The sequence below is a fragment of the Acanthopagrus latus genome, chromosome 9, assembly GCF_904848185.1.
Source record: "Acanthopagrus latus isolate v.2019 chromosome 9, fAcaLat1.1, whole genome shotgun sequence".
In the NCBI taxonomy this organism is placed as follows: Eukaryota; Metazoa; Chordata; class Actinopteri; order Spariformes; family Sparidae; genus Acanthopagrus; species Acanthopagrus latus.
The window spans coordinates 9,532,951-9,551,462 of NC_051047.1; the positions used below are offsets into that span (position 1 = coordinate 9,532,951).

The 18,512-nt window shown below is 42.1% G+C and overlaps 2 protein-coding genes across 3 annotated transcripts in view; both read left to right on the top strand.

The window, feature by feature from the left end:
* The first annotated feature begins 1,680 nt into the window (after positions 1–1,680).
* Positions 1,681–3,806, top strand: mid1ip1a (MID1 interacting protein 1a). Its single transcript, XM_037108611.1, has 2 exons — positions 1,681–1,819; positions 2,064–3,806. Exon 2 carries the CDS (start codon positions 2,418–2,420, stop codon positions 2,916–2,918), a length of 501 nt encoding a protein of 166 aa, XP_036964506.1. The 5' UTR covers positions 1,681–1,819; positions 2,064–2,417; the 3' UTR covers positions 2,919–3,806.
* Positions 3,807–7,875: 4,069 nt separating this feature from the next.
* Positions 7,876–18,512, top strand: part of si:dkey-100n23.5 (cyclic AMP receptor-like protein A) — a 51,466-nt gene continuing 40,829 nt past the window's right edge. For both annotated transcript variants that reach the window (XM_037108858.1, XM_037108859.1), the window contains exons 1-6: positions 7,876–8,041; positions 11,515–11,567; positions 13,100–13,154; positions 14,215–14,271; positions 14,450–14,510; positions 17,462–17,549. In XM_037108858.1, the coding sequence (XP_036964753.1) occupies positions 7,961–8,041; positions 11,515–11,567; positions 13,100–13,154; positions 14,215–14,271; positions 14,450–14,510; positions 17,462–17,549 (395 nt within the window). In that variant the 5' untranslated portion in view covers positions 7,876–7,960. The remainder of the gene's footprint in view (positions 8,042–11,514; positions 11,568–13,099; positions 13,155–14,214; positions 14,272–14,449; positions 14,511–17,461; positions 17,550–18,512) is intronic.

The window sequence follows — 18,512 nt, forward strand, 5'->3', positions numbered from 1 at the left end:
AAAAACATGTTGCTGTAGCCCTCAGTCTGACCAGAAGTGTTTACGGAGGCTCAGATTTCAGGCTGTGCTTCCTCCAACAGCGCACGTCCTCCATGCACTGCCAGCGGTGGGCTATTTCTGTGCGGGCGTCCCCCCCTGTTTCCAGGCACGAAGAGTTACAAGAGTTGGGGGAAATCAGCTCCACCATCACCGCCGGAAACTGGCTGGTGTAACAGTTTGGTTTTAAGTGTAATCTGAAAAGCTCAGTAAAGAGTGAATTTACTGTGCTTTAATGACGTTTTCATTCCCCATTTTATCACCATAATTGACTTTATCGAGTCGCCGTTGATGGACTGTTTCTATAAGGATATTTGGGGGTGGGTGTGCTCACTGATGTGTCTTAACTACTGTACGTAAAAGTATATATAAAACGCAGGATTATTTTTCTAACCAAAAATAAAGACATATACAAAAAAATCCCTCTCAGTGTTGCCTTTCAGTGACACTGCCCTCTGTGTTTTCTTCGTTTCTCATTAAATTGTTGTTATGTTCTGGATGTTTCTGTGCCTCAGCATATCTGGAGCAAGATTGTTGTTTGTTGATCGCTGAGTCTCGTTCCCAGGTCATCAGGTGCCTGGGAACGAGACTCAGCAATCTTTTGCTAGAACCACGTACTGCATGTCTCCATGGTGTGTTGACAAACAGCAAATCCACATAGTAGGCCTTTAAGTACAGCTTTGAGGCACTTGTACTTGACTTGGGTGTTAGTTTCATGCTGCTCCATACTTCAGCTTCACCCCTTTACAGAATAAAGTGTTGCTCTTTTACGCTCTGAGAGACGTTTTTCACATTTCAGAGTAAGATTATGCATAAAAACATGTGAAAATGTCATATAATACAATATTCAAACTAACAATCATGTATCAAAAGGTTGGTTGATATCACAGTTAAGACTCTTTTGGCTTCATGAACACAACTGTAGAGACCCTCACTTCACACATGAACAAAAAAAATCTGCTGAACAACATTACAGAGTATTGACATGTGTGATGTGTATGGCGTCAAGGCGATGCCAAACAGATGAAACCTGACCAACGAAGACATAAAACTCTCCTTTACATAACAACAAAGAGTCCATTTATTTAACATAAATGTGTTTTTCTTCTCTCCCCATCAATCATGGACAGACCCCTCTGATTTATCTTCTGAAGACCAAAACTAATTGTCCTTGAACCAGCTGCATCAGAAAATGTTTTGCTTGAATATGACTAACCAACCCTTATATGGTCTCACAAATAACTATACCAGTTATATCACTTAAAATATCAGGAACTATTTAATCTCTTGTACTTTTACTTTTGGTACATGAAGGATATTTTGCTGATATACACCTTTAGTGCCATTCCTAATAATTTCTCATGCAGGGCTTTTACTTATGTAATCTAGTATGATTACATTGGTGCACTGGTACTTACACTGAAGGAAAACCAGCGCGCTGGCACACTGTCATTTAAACCAATTGTTCAAAAGCAAGGGCGCTTGACCACGTGTTGCCTCTGTTTTCTATTCTACAGTGGCCTCGTCATTGGTCGAACATCGACGTGTCCCGCCTCCCGGAGCGCGCACACGGCCGTCTGATTGGCTCAGTGGAAGCCTGAACAGTGGGCCGATGGCTCGGTGGATGAATATTCATGAAACCGGTTCGCTCGGTCAGGCCTCACCCTGCACGTCTCGCTGCGTTGCTCATCGAAACAGAATGTGGGAAGTGATGATGTAATATATTAGTTATAGCTTTTCACCGGAAGACAGAATCATAAATCACAGCACAGCACATTGCACGGTGAGTTAAGTCCTGGATGAGGCGGGGTTGGTCGGTAACCCGGCAGCTGGCGTGCGTAATTACGCGCGGTAAAGTGCTGAGCGTGATTATTTGATAAATCATAGCTGTGTTTTTTTTTTGTTTTTTTTTGTATTCCTGCTTAACTCTTGTGGTGTTGCGTGAAGCCTCTTGACTGTCAATTTGGAGACACTCCCTCTTTTCTGAAAACTCACCAAACGTCTCATCTGTGCTGGTGCTATTACAGGTCACCGGGCTCCGGTTACGGATGCGGCGGAAGAACTTGCCAAACAGGTTGTGTAACCGCCTCCCGAAGCAGAAACAACACCTGGATTAGCGGCTATATAAACGCGCGTCGGTCTTCCCGAAAGCAGGAAACCAAGAGAACGGCACGGACACGCAACTACACGCGCCGCTCGCCAGATTAGACAGCCCCAGCCAATCCCTGCCGCGGCATTACGAACAGGCAGACGCTTCTTTAAGCCGATCAGCCCGGAATTTAAAGCAGGTCACTCCCAGAGCCAGAGCCAGAGGAGAGGCAAACGAGACAAGAAACTCTGCTTTTGTGTTCGAGAAGGGGGGAAAAACTATTCTTGCCAAGATGATGCAGCTCGAGCTCGAGCCTTCCTCCACCCAGAAAAACTCCCTCTTCAACGCCATGAACCGCTTCATCGGCGCCGTGAACAACATGGACCAGACCGTCATGGTGCCCAGCCTGCTGCGGGACGTCCCGCTGGAGGAGGACAGGGAGATGATGGGCTCCCTGAAGTCGGACGACGAGGAGGAGGGGGACATGTACAGCTACTACCAGCTGCTCAAGTCCATCCGCAGGGACATCGAGTGGGGCGTCAGGTGCGCCGCGGCCGACGAGCGGCTCAAGGAGGGCATGAAGATCACCCGCATGAACTCGTCCACGTCCACCTCGTCGTCCGCGTCGTTTTCATCCGAGGAGGACGAAGAGTCGGAGGACGAGGACCTGAAGGCGCAGTTCCAGTACCACCTGACCGGGCTCCAAGGGGTCCTGTCCAAGCTCACGGTCCAAGCCAACTCGCTCACCAGGCGCTACAAGAAGGAGATCGGTATCGGAGGATGGGGCCAGTAATCTTCCAGGCCACATAGATTTTCAAGGCCATACTTTTTTATATGTTATTTTCGTTGTTACACTGGCTGAAATGACTTTTCCTCAACAGGCCTTTCTGCTGCTGCTGCTGCTGCTACTGATGAAATTTACGGACAAACATTTGAATGGTAGTGAAAAGGGCAGCTTATTTCTCCCTACAGGCCTCCGTGGTGTTGGTCTACTCTGTGGTATTTTACTGTAGATGTGTTGATCCCAAAAAGGAAAGCTGTTGTGTATCAAAACTCTCATATTTTTTGCACTCCAGAAGGGTTGTACACAGCACGCGCTCTGCGGTGAGACACAGATGACACATATTTAAACCATATTTAATGTATTTATTACCTCACACTGTATGTCTGAGAGCCAAATGTTATTTCAAAGTTGGAGAAGAAGTGGACTGCATGAACTACAGGACCTGTCATCTGAACCGCCCCCCCTCCTCTCTGACTGTAAAGGAAGGGTGGGGGGGATACTGACACAGGACTTAGCTTCCTTCATGTGATGCTAATGATGTCAGTGTGTTCACGTGTATTTTGTCTGCGTACGACCAGTCCTCCTATCTAACACTTGTCTTGTGTCTTTTTGATTTGTGCTTGCATGGAGGGAGGCAGATGCTCGCTGCTTTTAGCGCCGCCTATGATCTCCTAATGTCCTACATGGTCAGTGAACCAGAACCAGCCGATAATAACTCATCTGCATAAGAGAATAATGGGGTCCCAACAAGATGCCGTGTTGTTATTGCTGTGTGTTTTTGCCAGTCAGTGGAGACGTCCATCTGTCGACAAGAAGCTTTTTCTACGCACCTTTGGCACCACTGTGTTTTTTTTGTACTAATATTTGTTTCTAAAATAAAACTTTTATACAAACTCATTTCATTTGTTCTCTATTATTTGTTATTTTCAACAGTAAGCTTTACATCATAGAACGGACAGCATTTTTTCTGACTCACTATACGCACTATTCACCTGCTCATACCTTCAAACTGTCAAGAATCAAGTTGAAAACTCTCTTTATGACAAAGGACGTCTGAAAATCAGACTCGGCTGTCAATTGGTTTTCTTTAAATTGCTGAAATAAGTCTGTGATGTGAGCAGCTGATCATAAATTTGAAAGGACAGAGGTATAGAGTGTAAACTAAGAAAACACAGGACAGAATAATTTAAGCATTAGGACAGGGTCTTCCCTGTATATCACCTTTTAGCCTGGGCCCCCTTGCTTCATGTCATCCTCTCTCTCTTTACCCCCTGCCTGTCCAGTCTCTCTCCAGCCGTCACTATCTAAAAGTAAAGCAGAGATGCCAAACTTAAAGCATCAGGATGGAAGGACTATTTTATTGCAGGCATTCCAAAGAGAGTCCTCTGTTCTGTCCCCTCGTCCTTCACGCTGATGTCCAACAGAGTCGGGTGGATGCTGTTCAAGAGTTTTAGTTCAGTCACGATAATGTTTAATGACTGCATCCAAAACATCCAAACGCTTTGTTCCAGGAGTGGATAATTTGATTTTTTTTTTTCTAGATCATCTGGGTTAGCACCAAACCCTGTTGAATATGACAACAGCTTATGACCCCGTAGCATTTTTGGCATCAACAAATGAATCGAAGCAAAAATCTGATTTGTTAGCATTAGTCGCACGCAGTTTCTGCCAGTAATGCTACAACGAATGTGTTAAAGGGGAGGGGTGGTGGAAAATGGCCTGCAGGCTGAGGAATGTTGGCTGTCACTTAAGTTTCAAGTGACAACACCTTGACCCACCTGCACTCTGTAACCTAAGAGCCTGAGGAGAAAGGATGTTTTTTATATATATATATATATATATATATATATATATATATATATATATATATACATATATATATATACACATATATATATATATATATATATACATATATATATACACACATACACTATATTACCAAAAGTATTCGCTCACCTGCCTTTACTCATTCTATGAACTGAAGTGCCATCCCATTCCTAACTCATAGAATTCAATATGATGTCGGTCCACCTTTTGCAGCTATTACAGCTTCAACTCTTCTGGGAAGACTGTCCACAAGGTTGAGGAGAGTGTTTATAGGAATTTTTGACCATTCTTCCAAAAGCGCATTGGTGAGGTCACACACTGATGTTGGTCGAGAAGGCCTGGCTCTCAGTCTCCGCTCTAATTCATCCCAAAGGTGTTCTATCGGGTTCAGGTCAGGACTCTGTGCAGGCCAGTCAAGTTCATCCACACCAGACTCTGTCATCCACATCTTTATGGACCTTGCTTTGTGCACTGGTGCACAGTCATGTTGGAAGAGGAAGGGGCCCGCTCCAAACTGTTCCCACAAGGTTGGGAGCATGGAATTGTCCAAAATGTTTTGGTATCCTGAAGCATTCAATGTTCCTTTCACTGGAACTAAGGGGCCAAGCCCAGCTCCTGAAAAACAACCCCATACCATAATTCCTCCTCCACCAAATTTCACAGTTGGCACAATGCAATCTGAAATGTACCGTTCTCCTGGCAACCTCCAAACCCAGACTCGTCCATCAGATTGCCAGATGGAAAAGCGTGATTCATCACTCCAGAGAACGCGTCTCCACTGCTCTAGAGGCCAGTGACGGCGTGCTTTACACCATTGCATCCGACGCCTTGCATTGCACTTGGTGATGTGTAGCTTGGCTGCAGCTGCTCGGCCATGGAAACCCATTCCATGAAGCTCTCTGCGTACTGTACTTGGGCTAATCTGAAGGTCACATGAAGTTTGTAGCTCTCTAGCAATTGACTGTGCAGAAAGTCGGCGACCTCTTTGCACTATGCGCTTCAGCATCCACTGACCCCTCTCCGTCACTTTACGTGGCCTACCACTTCGTGGCTGAGTTGCTGTTGTTCCCAAACGCTTCCATTTTGTTATAATATATAATATATATATATTGGCCATATATATATAAGGCCATGTTTACCACTTTTTTTGCATAAATGTCTCTTACTATGATTGTGTGAAATGGATATTTCCCAGACTACAGTGCACTGGCTGTATCATAGAATTTAAAAAAAGGCATTGTACTGTTTGATTTTTAAGAGATTTACACAGTTTGTTATCCTACACTCAGGAGATCCATATGACTATATAAGTATGCATTGGAATCAGTCACTTTTTATATATTTTATATATTTTATATATTTTATTTTACAAGACCGATATATGCACAAGCACATGCACATGTTGTTTTACGTAATACTTTGCTTTTAGGAAAAAAGGAATCACAGATTACCTTCATTGTTGTTTGACTAACTGAAAGTGACAGCCTCAAAGGCCACGGAGAGAAATGGGTGCAGCTGGAGTTTCAGTGTCACAATAGGTCAATAGGGTGCAACACACCCACTTTCCACTGGCATTCTCCCTCTCTCTCTCTCTCACACACGCACACACAATGAGGGGAGCACATGCAAAATTCTCTTATTGGTGATGTTAATGTGCTTCTTTTTAAGGCAAAGACATCAGCAGAAAACTGATTTAATTGTTCTCAATGTGCAGGCAATAGTAGACATATAAAACTAAAGTTCAGCAGTAATATATCTTAAGATTTATCCCAACAATTGTTGTATTTAAAAAAAGTAGAATTGTGACACTTATCAGTCAATACTTCATTATATATATTATATATATATATGTGTGTGTGTGTGTGTGTATATATATATATATATATATATATATATATATATATATATGTATATATATATATATATATTTATATATATTAATGATTCCATTATTTTCTTGTCTGTCTCCTTCAAGAAAACATAAAACAAACTCTGTTGGAGATCCAAGTGAAGTCTACAAAGGAAGCTGCACTGCTCTCACATCTTTAAAGCGAAACACCGTGTAAATACTTTCTTCTCTGAGATTCCGACTGTTTACAGGAAATGCGGCCACTGCTGTTCACATTCAGGACAAAGGTATAATGCCTTTCTGCATTCAACGGCAAATGCTGGTATCTAAAAACATCTGAGATAACCTTCTCATTAACCTTGGTGAATGCCAGAGGGTAGCCTATCATGGAAGCGCTCTCACCTTCTGATAAGTAGTGTCGGTCTCAAAACATTGCTGGTCTAACCTAACAAGAATGGGACAGGACTTCCTCCTGAGGCTATAATGAGGCCTTTTGTGTTTCTGATAATGAGATCAATAATGAGAGGAGTGAACACAAGGAATTTTATTTATTTATTTTTTTGCAGTTTTTGACCAGAGTTTCACAGGAAAGTTGATTTCTTGATATCAATGGTGGGAGAAGTATTTAGATGTTTCACACTTGAACATACCACTACTGCGCAATACCCAAGTATAAAAACACCCAATTTCAAGTAAACATGCATGCAAAATCTTTTTCTAATGTGAAAGAAGGTAATCATGACCAGAAAATAAAATGTATTTAAAGGTTCAGCAATAATATGTGGTGGAGAGGTGTCCAGACCAGTTGCTCACGATACAGAATTACTTAAAATTAACATGACCTGGATGACTGAGAAACGCTGACTGTTTCATCCACCTCATATACTGTTGTGAATTTATTCTGCAACGATGCATTGTATTTGATGGACTCTGTTTTCTATTGCAAACTAAATCTGTAAAGTGGTCAGATAGATGTAGTGGACCACAAGTATAAAGTAGAAGAAATCTGATTCCTTAAATAAAACAAACAAACAAAAAAGGATCAGTGGGCCACTCTAGTAAATGTTTTTATTCACATTACACCCCTGACTGATGCTAAACAACCATGTTACTTCTGGAATTTGATTTTCCTCACGTCTAAATATAATGACAGAGATATTAATGAAACACAAATCTTATAAGGTCGAGTTTTAATAATGTACAAGTCAAAGTCTCAACACACCACCGACCCTTTGACGACCCTTGATTCAAAGCGGCCGGTTGTGCTGTTTGTCCCTTTGTCCGCGCCGTAGAAACAGGAAGTAAAAGACAAGCTCCAACAAAACAAAAACACATTGGAACGAAATTATCTCCAATTCATATTTGCCTCGAAATGGACAGTGAAAACCTAATGTCAATGAGCAACAATTCACGCTGCGTACTTTTTAACACTCATCCAGACGACTATCGATGCGTAAGTAGCCGACAACACCGCAAACTCAGTTTATAGCTTTTTTAGCTAATTGGCTAGTTAGCTACATTAACGTTTCATAGATGACTCGAGGGCGTCGCTAGGTGTGGTAAATATCTACTGGACCTGCCTGTTTTATTGATTGATAAATTGATGAATGGAGGTCCGACACCTGCATGTTTCCCGAAGCTAAACTCTATCGGTACAACTGAGCTCTCAGTTATCAAACTAGCTATCTACCTAATGCTAAATGTTGTTTTAACTGGCCTGTCGAGTATTTACTTGACATTGCGGCTATTTAAAACAGCGCATAAAACCAGCTTTACCGGCCAGCGCCTAACAAACATGCAAGATAACTAAAGCTATTTTCGGTCCGTTCGTTATTTTGGACCGTGAGCCTCAGACATGAGTAGGTGTGTTATGAAGCAGAGGGACACTGATAAGTAAAGCTTAACAGTTTCCTATCTTGAAATGATAGTGAACCTGTTTCACATGTGAGCTGGGTGTAAAGGAGAGCAGCACAACAACAACAGTGGTAGAAAGTACCTAAGAACATGTGCTCGATTTATTTTAGGTAACTTCTGAAGGGCGTGTACCTCACGGAAGTATTTGAATTTTACGTTTAAATGTATTTATGTTCATTTGTGGGAATATTTTGTACTTAATGCTTTTTGCACACAAAATATGTGGTCATTTCACAAAATACAATGCATTGTAACACAGTCAAACCAGCAGTACATAGAAAGTTCTTATTATCCAGCCTTGTGCAACATTGTAATACTGATAACATGTTAATTGATCACCATTAATGCCAGACTAAGGCAGTTACATAACACAAACCAACCTGTGTTAGTACATCAAGCCGATAATACTTATGTAAAATTGTAAAATCTACTATTTACTTAAGTAAACTTCCACCTCTATACAATTATCATACTCCAAGTGACTTGGCAATAATTACTAACAATGTGAAGCTTATGGTGTTTTGACTACTGTGTCATTTCTATGGCCTTGGTTTGAACGGCAGTAACCTGTTCATGTAGCTTCCTCCCGCGCAGTGTTAGGAGGGCTGGCCCTCCCTCTCCAGAGAGGTTACTCAGGTTCAGGTGATTTTCGCCACCTGCCCAGAATACTGCATCGCTTTCCTTGCTGAAGCCCCTCTGTCCGCCTCTGCAGCTCACGCAGAATGCCGCTGCCCGCCTCGTGTTTAGCCCCCATAACTTTTCTGTCCTACTTGTCAGTTTGCTGCACTAGCACAGAACGCGCTCTTTGTTTGGGAGGGATGATGTAGGGATGATGATGTGTTTTTTTGATGACATCTAGCTCTTTTCTTTTTTGCTTTTTGACAAGAAGTATCAGCCAAATGAATGTGGTGCCATGGTTTGTGGTGTTCTTGTTCTGATTGGGGTTTACTGCAGTTAACATAGCACAATACAATACAACACCACCAAGCTGTAGGGCAGCAAGTAATGATTATTTTCATTATCAGTTAGCCCCAATAATTATTTTCTTGATATGCATATATAAAATGTAAAAAGAACTGTGAAAAGTCTCTTCATTTACGGTTATATATGACAAAGTTAACAGTAAGTCCTATATTTAAGAAGTTCCAGGTTACAGTAACCTCTCTTCATCAACGTATATCAAGGGAGGAATGCTGGAGTAATGCTGTCTCGCCTCGAGCTCAAATCTCTCCTTTACCAGCAAGCAAATGCTCATAATTGTAAGCAATTGATCAGTGTCCTGTAGACTGCGTGACTGACCCAGAAACACATGGCCCACATCGACCAAACCAGTCATCTCAGTTTCAGTTTGGTTCATACCTCCCCACAAAGATTAATACTATATAGGTCTAGTTTAACAATTTGGATGAATTCTGGACCTGCTTGTACTATTTGGGATGTTATTTGGGCATATTCAATTCTGCTCAGTGCCATTGGGTTAATAGAATGTGCTGCAGCAGGTTGTTTCATAACTTCATAGTTCATAAAGTTATGTTGTTTAGTAAGTCGCTCGAAGCTCAATTCTTTGTCATTAATTCTTTAGTAAATCAATGGAAAAATAATAAGCAATATGTTAGATGGATGAATAATTTAAGTCATTTTTCAAGCATAATAAAAAAAACATTTCCCAGTTCCAGCTTCTTAATTATGTAGATAAAGTACACTGCATTTTGTATCTCATGTGATTACAAATTAAGTATATTAACGTTTTCGACTGTTGGCCAGACAACAAAACACTATAAGGTCTTTGGAAATGAGATTTTTAAAATCATTTTTGAAAACTGTTTTCTGACATTTTACGGGCCAGATGATTAATCCGTAAATAATTGTTATTTGCAGCCCTAACTGCTCGACACAAAGTAAACAGTCAGATCTTTGTTGATATGATTTGACCATCTTGATTAAAATTTTAAGACTCTTTCTTTAATATAATTTAGCAGGAATGCAAGTGTGAATGAGAGTGTGACTCTGTAGATGTATTTGCCCAATATGACCATGATGCAGATGTTTGCATATCATGGGGCGAAAAATCCATCCCCAAAATAGCGTAATTAACTTTTCAAAAAGCATGATCACTCATGCACTATTCAAAGTGCAGAGTCTCAGGCTTTTTTAACCCTCCTGCAGTTCCATGTTGGGAGCCATCATTCAGATGTAATTAAAGCAGTAATAAATTGGTATAAGGCCTCTCTCTCGCCCTCTCTCCTTTCTGTCTCCGCATTATAAGTTTACATTACTGCAAAACAAATTACTGTCAAATTTGAAACCTTCTTCCACAGATTTATTAAAGAAACAACATTTTCTAGGGTTTTTTTTTTTTTTTTTGCAACGGATGACCCCATTTTCTATGTAGGACAACACGACACCTCAGTGTTTTAGCAGTGGCGATACTAGTTATCAGACAGATCATAGGCTTTTGCAACGACTGCTCCGAGGCAACAGATGTACGACATTGTGTGCGAAAGATAACAGCAGAGATGGCTCGTCTCTCATTCCTCTCGCTCAGTTTCAGCTTGAATGTTGCTCTGCACAAACTATGTTGAGTTTCCGGTTTTAGCTCTGTTAACGCATCTCCCTCGCTGGGTTTTATTTCACTCAGAAGTCATTTGACAGCCATCTGCGTTTTATTGCATGTTGAAATGGGTCAAATGCAATGAGAAGGTGACATTCATTATCACCTTAGTTGTCTTAGGTGTCTGTTCATTGTACACGTGCACACTTCTGTTGCTGCTTGGGTTGTGCAGACTCCTTTTTATTGTGCTTCCTTTAGACATGCTTGCACACACATGTACAAGCACACAAAAGACACGCTCGAACAAATGGCAGTCTTGTCAACCCAGTAATTTCCAAGCCTGTAATTATAATGACGGCACGACAGTATTTGCATTGCACTTCTCAATAAGTTTGCACAGTGCTCTTCTCCAAACAAAAACAACACGCAGAGTCAGTAATGCATATGTTTCTGATTCACAGGTGGTGATTTTAACCGTAAAACGAGCCACAGGAACCTTCTCCCTAGTAGGATGGTAAATATTTCTTCAACTTATTTCTTTCTCAAATAAACCCCTCGACTTTGATTTCCCACCGAATAGTTAAACTGTTTGTGGCTACAAGAGACACACTGATAAATAAATACAATAGATGTCAGCGTGAGTCACATACATACCGAAATCTATGATTATCATTTCAACTATCAAGATTGTAATAGATATAGGTGTGTGGGGCTTTTGTTGAGGCCGTGCCTAACCCTGTGGAAATTTTTGAGGCTGTGGTTTACATTGTTATTGTATTTGCTACACCCTGTATGTCAGATATGTATTTACAATCAAATGAAAGTTGCTCAAAGGTAAGTACCCATAAACTAAAGTTCAGTCATCATCTGCTCACCCCCATGGCAATGAAAAGTTGGGTTTTTGTTTTGTTGTCGACATAACATTTCTGGAGCTTCACAGCAAAACAGTATTACAGCATTCTCCTGAACAACTGAAGTAGACGGGGACTTTAAAATGTAAAAAACAAACTTTAAAGTGGTTCCATACAGCTCATCCAGCGTAATCCAAGTCTCCGGAAGCCTCGAGAGACTAAGTTAATTTGAAAAGACGATATTTACACCCTTGATGTGTGGTTGAACTTCAGAAAGGGTGTGCACGGTAACTGTTGTAGTTTAGCAGCAACAGCAAATCTATTTGGGATCCTGGGGCGTCTGGAGACTTGGATTATGACGGATGAGCTGAGCCATTTTTATAAGTCCCCATTTAGTTCAGTTTAGCAGAATGCTGCCACACTGTTTCGTTGTGAAGCTCCAGAAATGTTTTGTACACTACGAAACTTCACTTGACTTTCTATCAGCATGAGGGTGATGATGGAGTTAAAAAACAATTTGGGTGAACTTTTCCTTTAAGCCTTTATCAATTCATAAAAAGTGGTACTGTTTACATAACTGCACCATTAGGGCTTTAGATTATTATTAAAAATGTTGTTTTTTAATTGAATTATATTATCTTGATGTTTGTCAAACCCACTTGCAGGGCTGCAGACTATAATACAACATATCAGTTTACTTGAACAATCATTTTTATTAACAAACTTTAGATCACTGTGAATTATTTGGGAACACAATGTCTTCTGGAAAAATGTATTTATAATTTTTAAGAAGACATCGGCGGTTTCCACATGTTTCTAAATTGTCGGTTGGGATTTGGTCGGGGAGGTGTAGCGGCTAATTGATGAACGGCGCCGTAACATTTGGGCCTGCTTTTTGGCCGGGTACCTCACTCCATCAGTTGTTGCTGAGCGGGTCTTTGGCAGGTTTTCTGACACTAATGTGGGTTTCATTAGTTTCAGTCTAAACCGCATTGCTCTAATGGTCAGTGATCCTACAACGAGCTGAGGAATATCAGCAGTGAGAGTAAAGGTTACAAGAGAGCCTGCAGGGATGGGTGCTGGACTTGTTATGATGTATTTATGTGCAGTAAGACAGTATATCATCGTTAGTACAGCAGTTGGCTCTGCAGTTAGTGAGAAACATCTCACTGTTGTCTTTCTTCTCTCCCCACAGCCTTTTCATGCTGTTTGTGATCTGGCTGCTTCGCAGGTATCACTCTTTGGCTCAGGTAAATTTGCGCTGCAATGTACAGTGTGATTTGATTCTCTATTTTTTTTTTCTTCTGTTTGCTTCAGTGCCCCCGGAAATATGTTCAATTAGCCACGGCAAATCTTGGCATAATTGAACCCAATTAAAATGCACAGATGAATCAATTGTGGCGTTAATTGACTCATGGTCGTTATGTGATAATGACTGTCGTCTTGTGCTTTTTCTCCTCGCCAATTGAAGAGGTTTGCGTTCAACTTTCGGTCTGACTATACACTGAATAATATTAGGTAGATGTTTTTTAATTTTTTTTCTCCGCATAAATGGGTTTTCTTTCATCCAAAAGGATGAGGGTTTGTTCAAGTGTGCAGCTTGTGTGGTGTTTTTGAAGCCAGTCCAGCAAGTCTGTCAGGTTTAGCAGCGCTCCACGTTGTCTCCTGCTACTTTGAAGAAAATGACAGCTTAACGTGTGGCTCTGATGGATCCTATTACCTCTGGAGCAGGTCGCGCAGAGTGGCCTCACCTCCTCCTGCTTCACCTCTGCTCCCGACCCCTCTTCTTACTTCCATTTACCTTTACAAAGGTTATCCGTCAGTCAATAATCTTCAGTGCTTTCTAGCACTTCTGGGCTCTTTTTCTGTCTCCTCCTCCTCCTCTTCCTCCTCTGTAGCCTTTGCAGGGTCAATGCAGGACACAAATTGATTATGGCTGCGTCTGTGTGTATCTTTCTGTCTCTTTATATACCTACCGCAGCAACCGTTTGTAACCACCCATAGGCTGACAGCTGGTATGCATTGTAACTGCCCTTTCAAAAATCTGTAATACACGGGGTATTGATTTATTTCATATGAAATACAATGCCTTCACTGTGTGTATAGAACGAATTAAAGAGACTCTCCTTTGTGATATTTTCACCAAGTTGTCACAGGGGACGCCGTGTGCCAAGCTGTCAGCCACTTCAGTGATCATTTGATGTTTAATTTGCCCTTCTCTCAGAGAATATAAATGCACTGGGATATTTACCAGGGTGTTTCGTTCAGGAATCCGTCTTCATGTCTCCCTCTCTCATTTTCACTGTACAGAAGATGATTCTCAGCCTGACTGTAGCTGCCTTCTTTGACAGTGTTGCATATGTCATGGTGAGTTACTCTTGCCGGATTCATTAAACACACACACACACACACACACACACACACACACACACACACACACACACACACACACACACACACACACACACACACACACACACAGTGTCTTCTTTTGTGGGTGGTTTGTGAAGATGTTTCCCTGTGCTGTTCTTCCTTCCCCACCCAGGGTGAGTCACATCCAGAGGGATCGCTTTGCAACTTTCAGGCCTGGTGGCTAACGTACTTTGGTAAGAGAAAACTTGATTACTCACTGGCACACTTTTAACAATAGAGTTGAGTAAGCTGGCGAAGAAAGAGCGAGGATCCAACTAAATAAACCCCACTGGAATATAATATTAGTTTGTCTTTTTGTTTTTTGGCTGGAGACCAAAATGCGCCTTGACACTGATCGCTCCGGTTTACAGCAAACCATCTTTTACCTCGGGCTTTTGGAAACACATTGTAGGGATTTTGTTTTCTGGAGGATATACAGGCTTGAGAGACTTCAGTCAGAAAAGTCCTATTTTTGCCTTATTTTTCTCATCATGTCTCACTGTACGTTATATCTATGGTTGTACGCGTTCTGTTGCATTTAACAGTGACTTTATGGTTATTCACTCTCATGGTATGGCTATAATTTCATTGTGGAGACTGTTTTATATCCGTAATAGCCTATCCTCCTGTCTTTTATTGCGTTCATTTCGTCAACCCAGCCTGTGCACCCCATCCGGAAGTTCTCAGTATAAGCCAGCTGTCAGGGGTGGTTAAACCTGCACATCATTTAGTAGTTTTCACACACGCCCATACCAAGAATACCACACCTGTGAGCATGGCGTAATACTTGTGCACATACTGTCCAATAGCAGCCAATTAGTATGCCGCCTTAAAACCCGATGGACCAGTATTACATCACCGCTCTATGAGGAGACGATTTTCCTCCAATGACGGCACACGACTCCAGCATTTCATTTGAGCTAGTGATATTCATTAACTGGTTCCCCATGTTGGAGTTAATGGAAAGGAATTCTTTGTGATTCAGACTGACAAGGCATTTTTTTTTAACGAATAGAATAAGAAGAATATTGCAAAATTAAAAAAAGGTGTGGCACACTCCGACTCAAGATACATTTCTCCTTTATTCAGAAGATTTATTTTGGGCCCTCGGGCGTATTCAAAATCAACAATCACAGTTGAACACACCCTAGAAACGCATCTGATGGTTACTAGGTAATCATGTTCCACCATTCGCGTGAGAAAAAAAAGAGGCTCTCAGGAAATCTATACTTCAGAGGTTCAGAGTTCAAAGTGTTGAGGGCACACACAGTCTTTACTCTTAGACACTAAAGTAAAGAAATTCTCTGGTAAAAGTAGACGTCAAGCTCACGGCATATAGTATAATTCAAAGACGATTAAAATAAAAGGCAGAATCAGAAGGATTCGTCCCAGCTGTTCCTAAATGCGCCGCAAATATTAGTTGCTTGTGGAGTCTCATCCCCAGAACATCAAATACTGACATTTTGAGCACCGCTAGGTTGAAATCAGACTTGTAAAGTTGGGAAGGCTGTGTGCAGTGACGCAACATAAAAGTAATCGATAATTCCACTCAAATGCATCAGAACCAAAGTAACAAGCCTGTTTTGAAGATGTAAGGTTAAAAGTTGTGAGGAAAATAAATACCCAAATAAAGGAAAAATCACTTTAGTATACTAACAAAGTATTTGCACGTCATTACTTCCCACGTCAACAACGGTGACCGGACCTACAGCCAGTCAAATTATTTCAAAGTGACAAGGAACACGAAGTCTCATTGTATGTATTGAGATTAAAATGTTTACACAATGTTGATTCATTTTGCATAGATTTCTAATAGATAGCCAGAAAAAGATAGATGACAGCTCTCTCTCTTTTTTGCTTTGCTGGCATTTGTTGCGGTTGCAGCTTCCTTCTGCTTTGATTTGCATAAGGATTCTTAGTTAGGACCGGCTGCTAATACGACACTTCACCAGGCTTGTTTTATTGGTCTCGCTGGCAGACACGCAAGCACGCGGGCGCACACACTCAGACTGATACAGGGTAATGGGCAGTGAGTTAGTGCTGCAGGGGTTGGCGCCTGTCACCTCGGTTTATCATGAGGATCCTCACGCTGAGGACAAACGGCCGTACATAAACACCGGCTGAACGGGCACTTTGTTCTGTAGCGAAGTCTGGTGGGAGCCGCATAGCGCAGCCACGCTTTTAACTCGGACCAATAAAATTTTATGAAATGCGTTTGAAATGGAGGGGAGATGGTGGCAGGGCCAGCGTCAGGACAGGTGGTGAAGCTGTGTTATTAAAGCGAGGCTCCGGCGACAGTCTGGTTATGCAAGACGCGCTTGCCGTCGCCGTGGCAGTCATTTACTGTGATAATGACAGAGACAGCCAGCCTCCTTCTTTCTTAGTCAGTGCACTCTATTCCTAAAGGTTCCCGGAGTGTAACCGGAGTGTGTGTTTTTGTATATCTGCGTGCGTGTGTGCATGTGTGGGGGGTTGTTGTGTGAAACTGAGTACGCTGAGTATGTGGCTCAGAGAATCCATCATTGTGACGACCAGCCCTGCCTGTCTTGTCAACAGAAACACACACACACACACACACACACACACACACACACACACACACACACACACACACACACACACACACACACACACACACACACAAAGAGGGGCTGAATATGAGGGCAGATAAAGGGAACTGAGCTTTCTAGACTCTCTCCCTTGTCTCGGTAAAATGAGTTCATTTTTTTCCCCTCTGCTGACTTCGCCTTCCTCTCCCTTTCTTCATTTCGTCTTTTCTTTTCAGCGTCTTTACACTCGCTGTAGTCCACTCCGTTCGACTCACCCCCGCACTGCCGCTCTCCTCCTCCTCCTCCTCCTCCTTTCTTCCTCCCTCGCCCTCACTCCTGCCTTATCTCCCTCTGCTTTTCCACAGTTCATCATTATCTCTCTCCGTGCTCCCCCCTCTCATCCATCACCGTGAGCCACAGGTTTCCCTCATATTACTGCAGAATATGCCTTCATTTATCAAAAAGTGGAACGCACGCATGCACACACACACACACTCCTACGTGTGTGTGTTCGGGCACACGGTTGCAGGTGTGAGCCTGTGTCGCTGGGGAGCTGTGTTGTAATTTGACCTTGTTGTTTGCGTGTGTCTCTGCAGACTGGAGTGCCTTGGCCTGGGTTTGCCTCATCACACTGAACCTGTACCTCAACCTGGTCAGAGAAGTCAGCACCAGCCGATACGAGATGTGAGTTGGTGGCTCAGTGCTGCAGCTAACAGTTATTTCCCATAATTGATCATTTGATTTATAGATACATCATTTAAATTTCTAGATTGTTTTGGTTGTAGATGTGTTATTTTGTCCCACACAACCCACGCTGATTAAAGTGTTATAATACGAGAAAAGTACTAAATTCTCACGAAAATGGTGAATGATTGAGTTTTTTTTAATCCTTGCTTTGTTTTTTAATCTGAAATAGTAAAAATCTAAATGCTGTTTTTTTTCATTATCTTTTTATTGATTGATCAACACATTTTTAAACAGGTCATTTCCTGTCTCTGTGTCCACCTTGGTGTCTCCCTTGAAATGTATATTTCTCTTTTGCGTTGCGGCCATTTTTCTCTGCGTGTGTGTTTACGTGTGTGTGTGTGTGTGTGTGTGTGTGTGTTTGGTCTGCCAGAGCATGTGTCTCCCCACAGAGCAGTGACAGCCCCCCCTGCTCCCCCTCCCTCCCTCCTCCTCTTTTTCTGTTCCAGCCAGCCGACGCTCTAATTGAAAAGGGAGTGAGTGTCAGCCGTTAAGTGTGTGTGTTTGTGTGTGTGTGCGTTTGTGTGTACGTTGGCGCGCACGTGTGTGTGCGTGCCTGCGTGTGTGCATGTGCGCACACACATCTTCACGCTTTGTGGCTCTATGTTTCTGTCGCTCAAACTCCCATGAGCGCTCTCCACAGCGCGAGTGTGAATTTGTTTGTTTGTGTGTGTGTGTGTGTGTCTGTGTGTGAGATATTCTCTCATTTTCCGTGCCTAGCACGGAGCTTTTCTGTGACACACGCACATATTCTAAAAAAAAAAAATGAAAAAATGTATGCGCTCAGTGGGCGGAAGAGAACGCTTCAGCAAGTTAGCTGCAACTCTGTTTCGTATCCTGTAGATGTGATTAGGTGTACACACCCCCCACCCTTCTATGTACGAGGACTTGGGCCGGTAAATT

What these genes read in the sequence shown, in the direction of transcription:
- mid1ip1a (XM_037108611.1), top strand. Translation starts at nt 2,418, where the DNA reads ATGATGCAGCTCGAGCTCGAGCCTTCCTCCACCCAGAAAAACTCCCTC.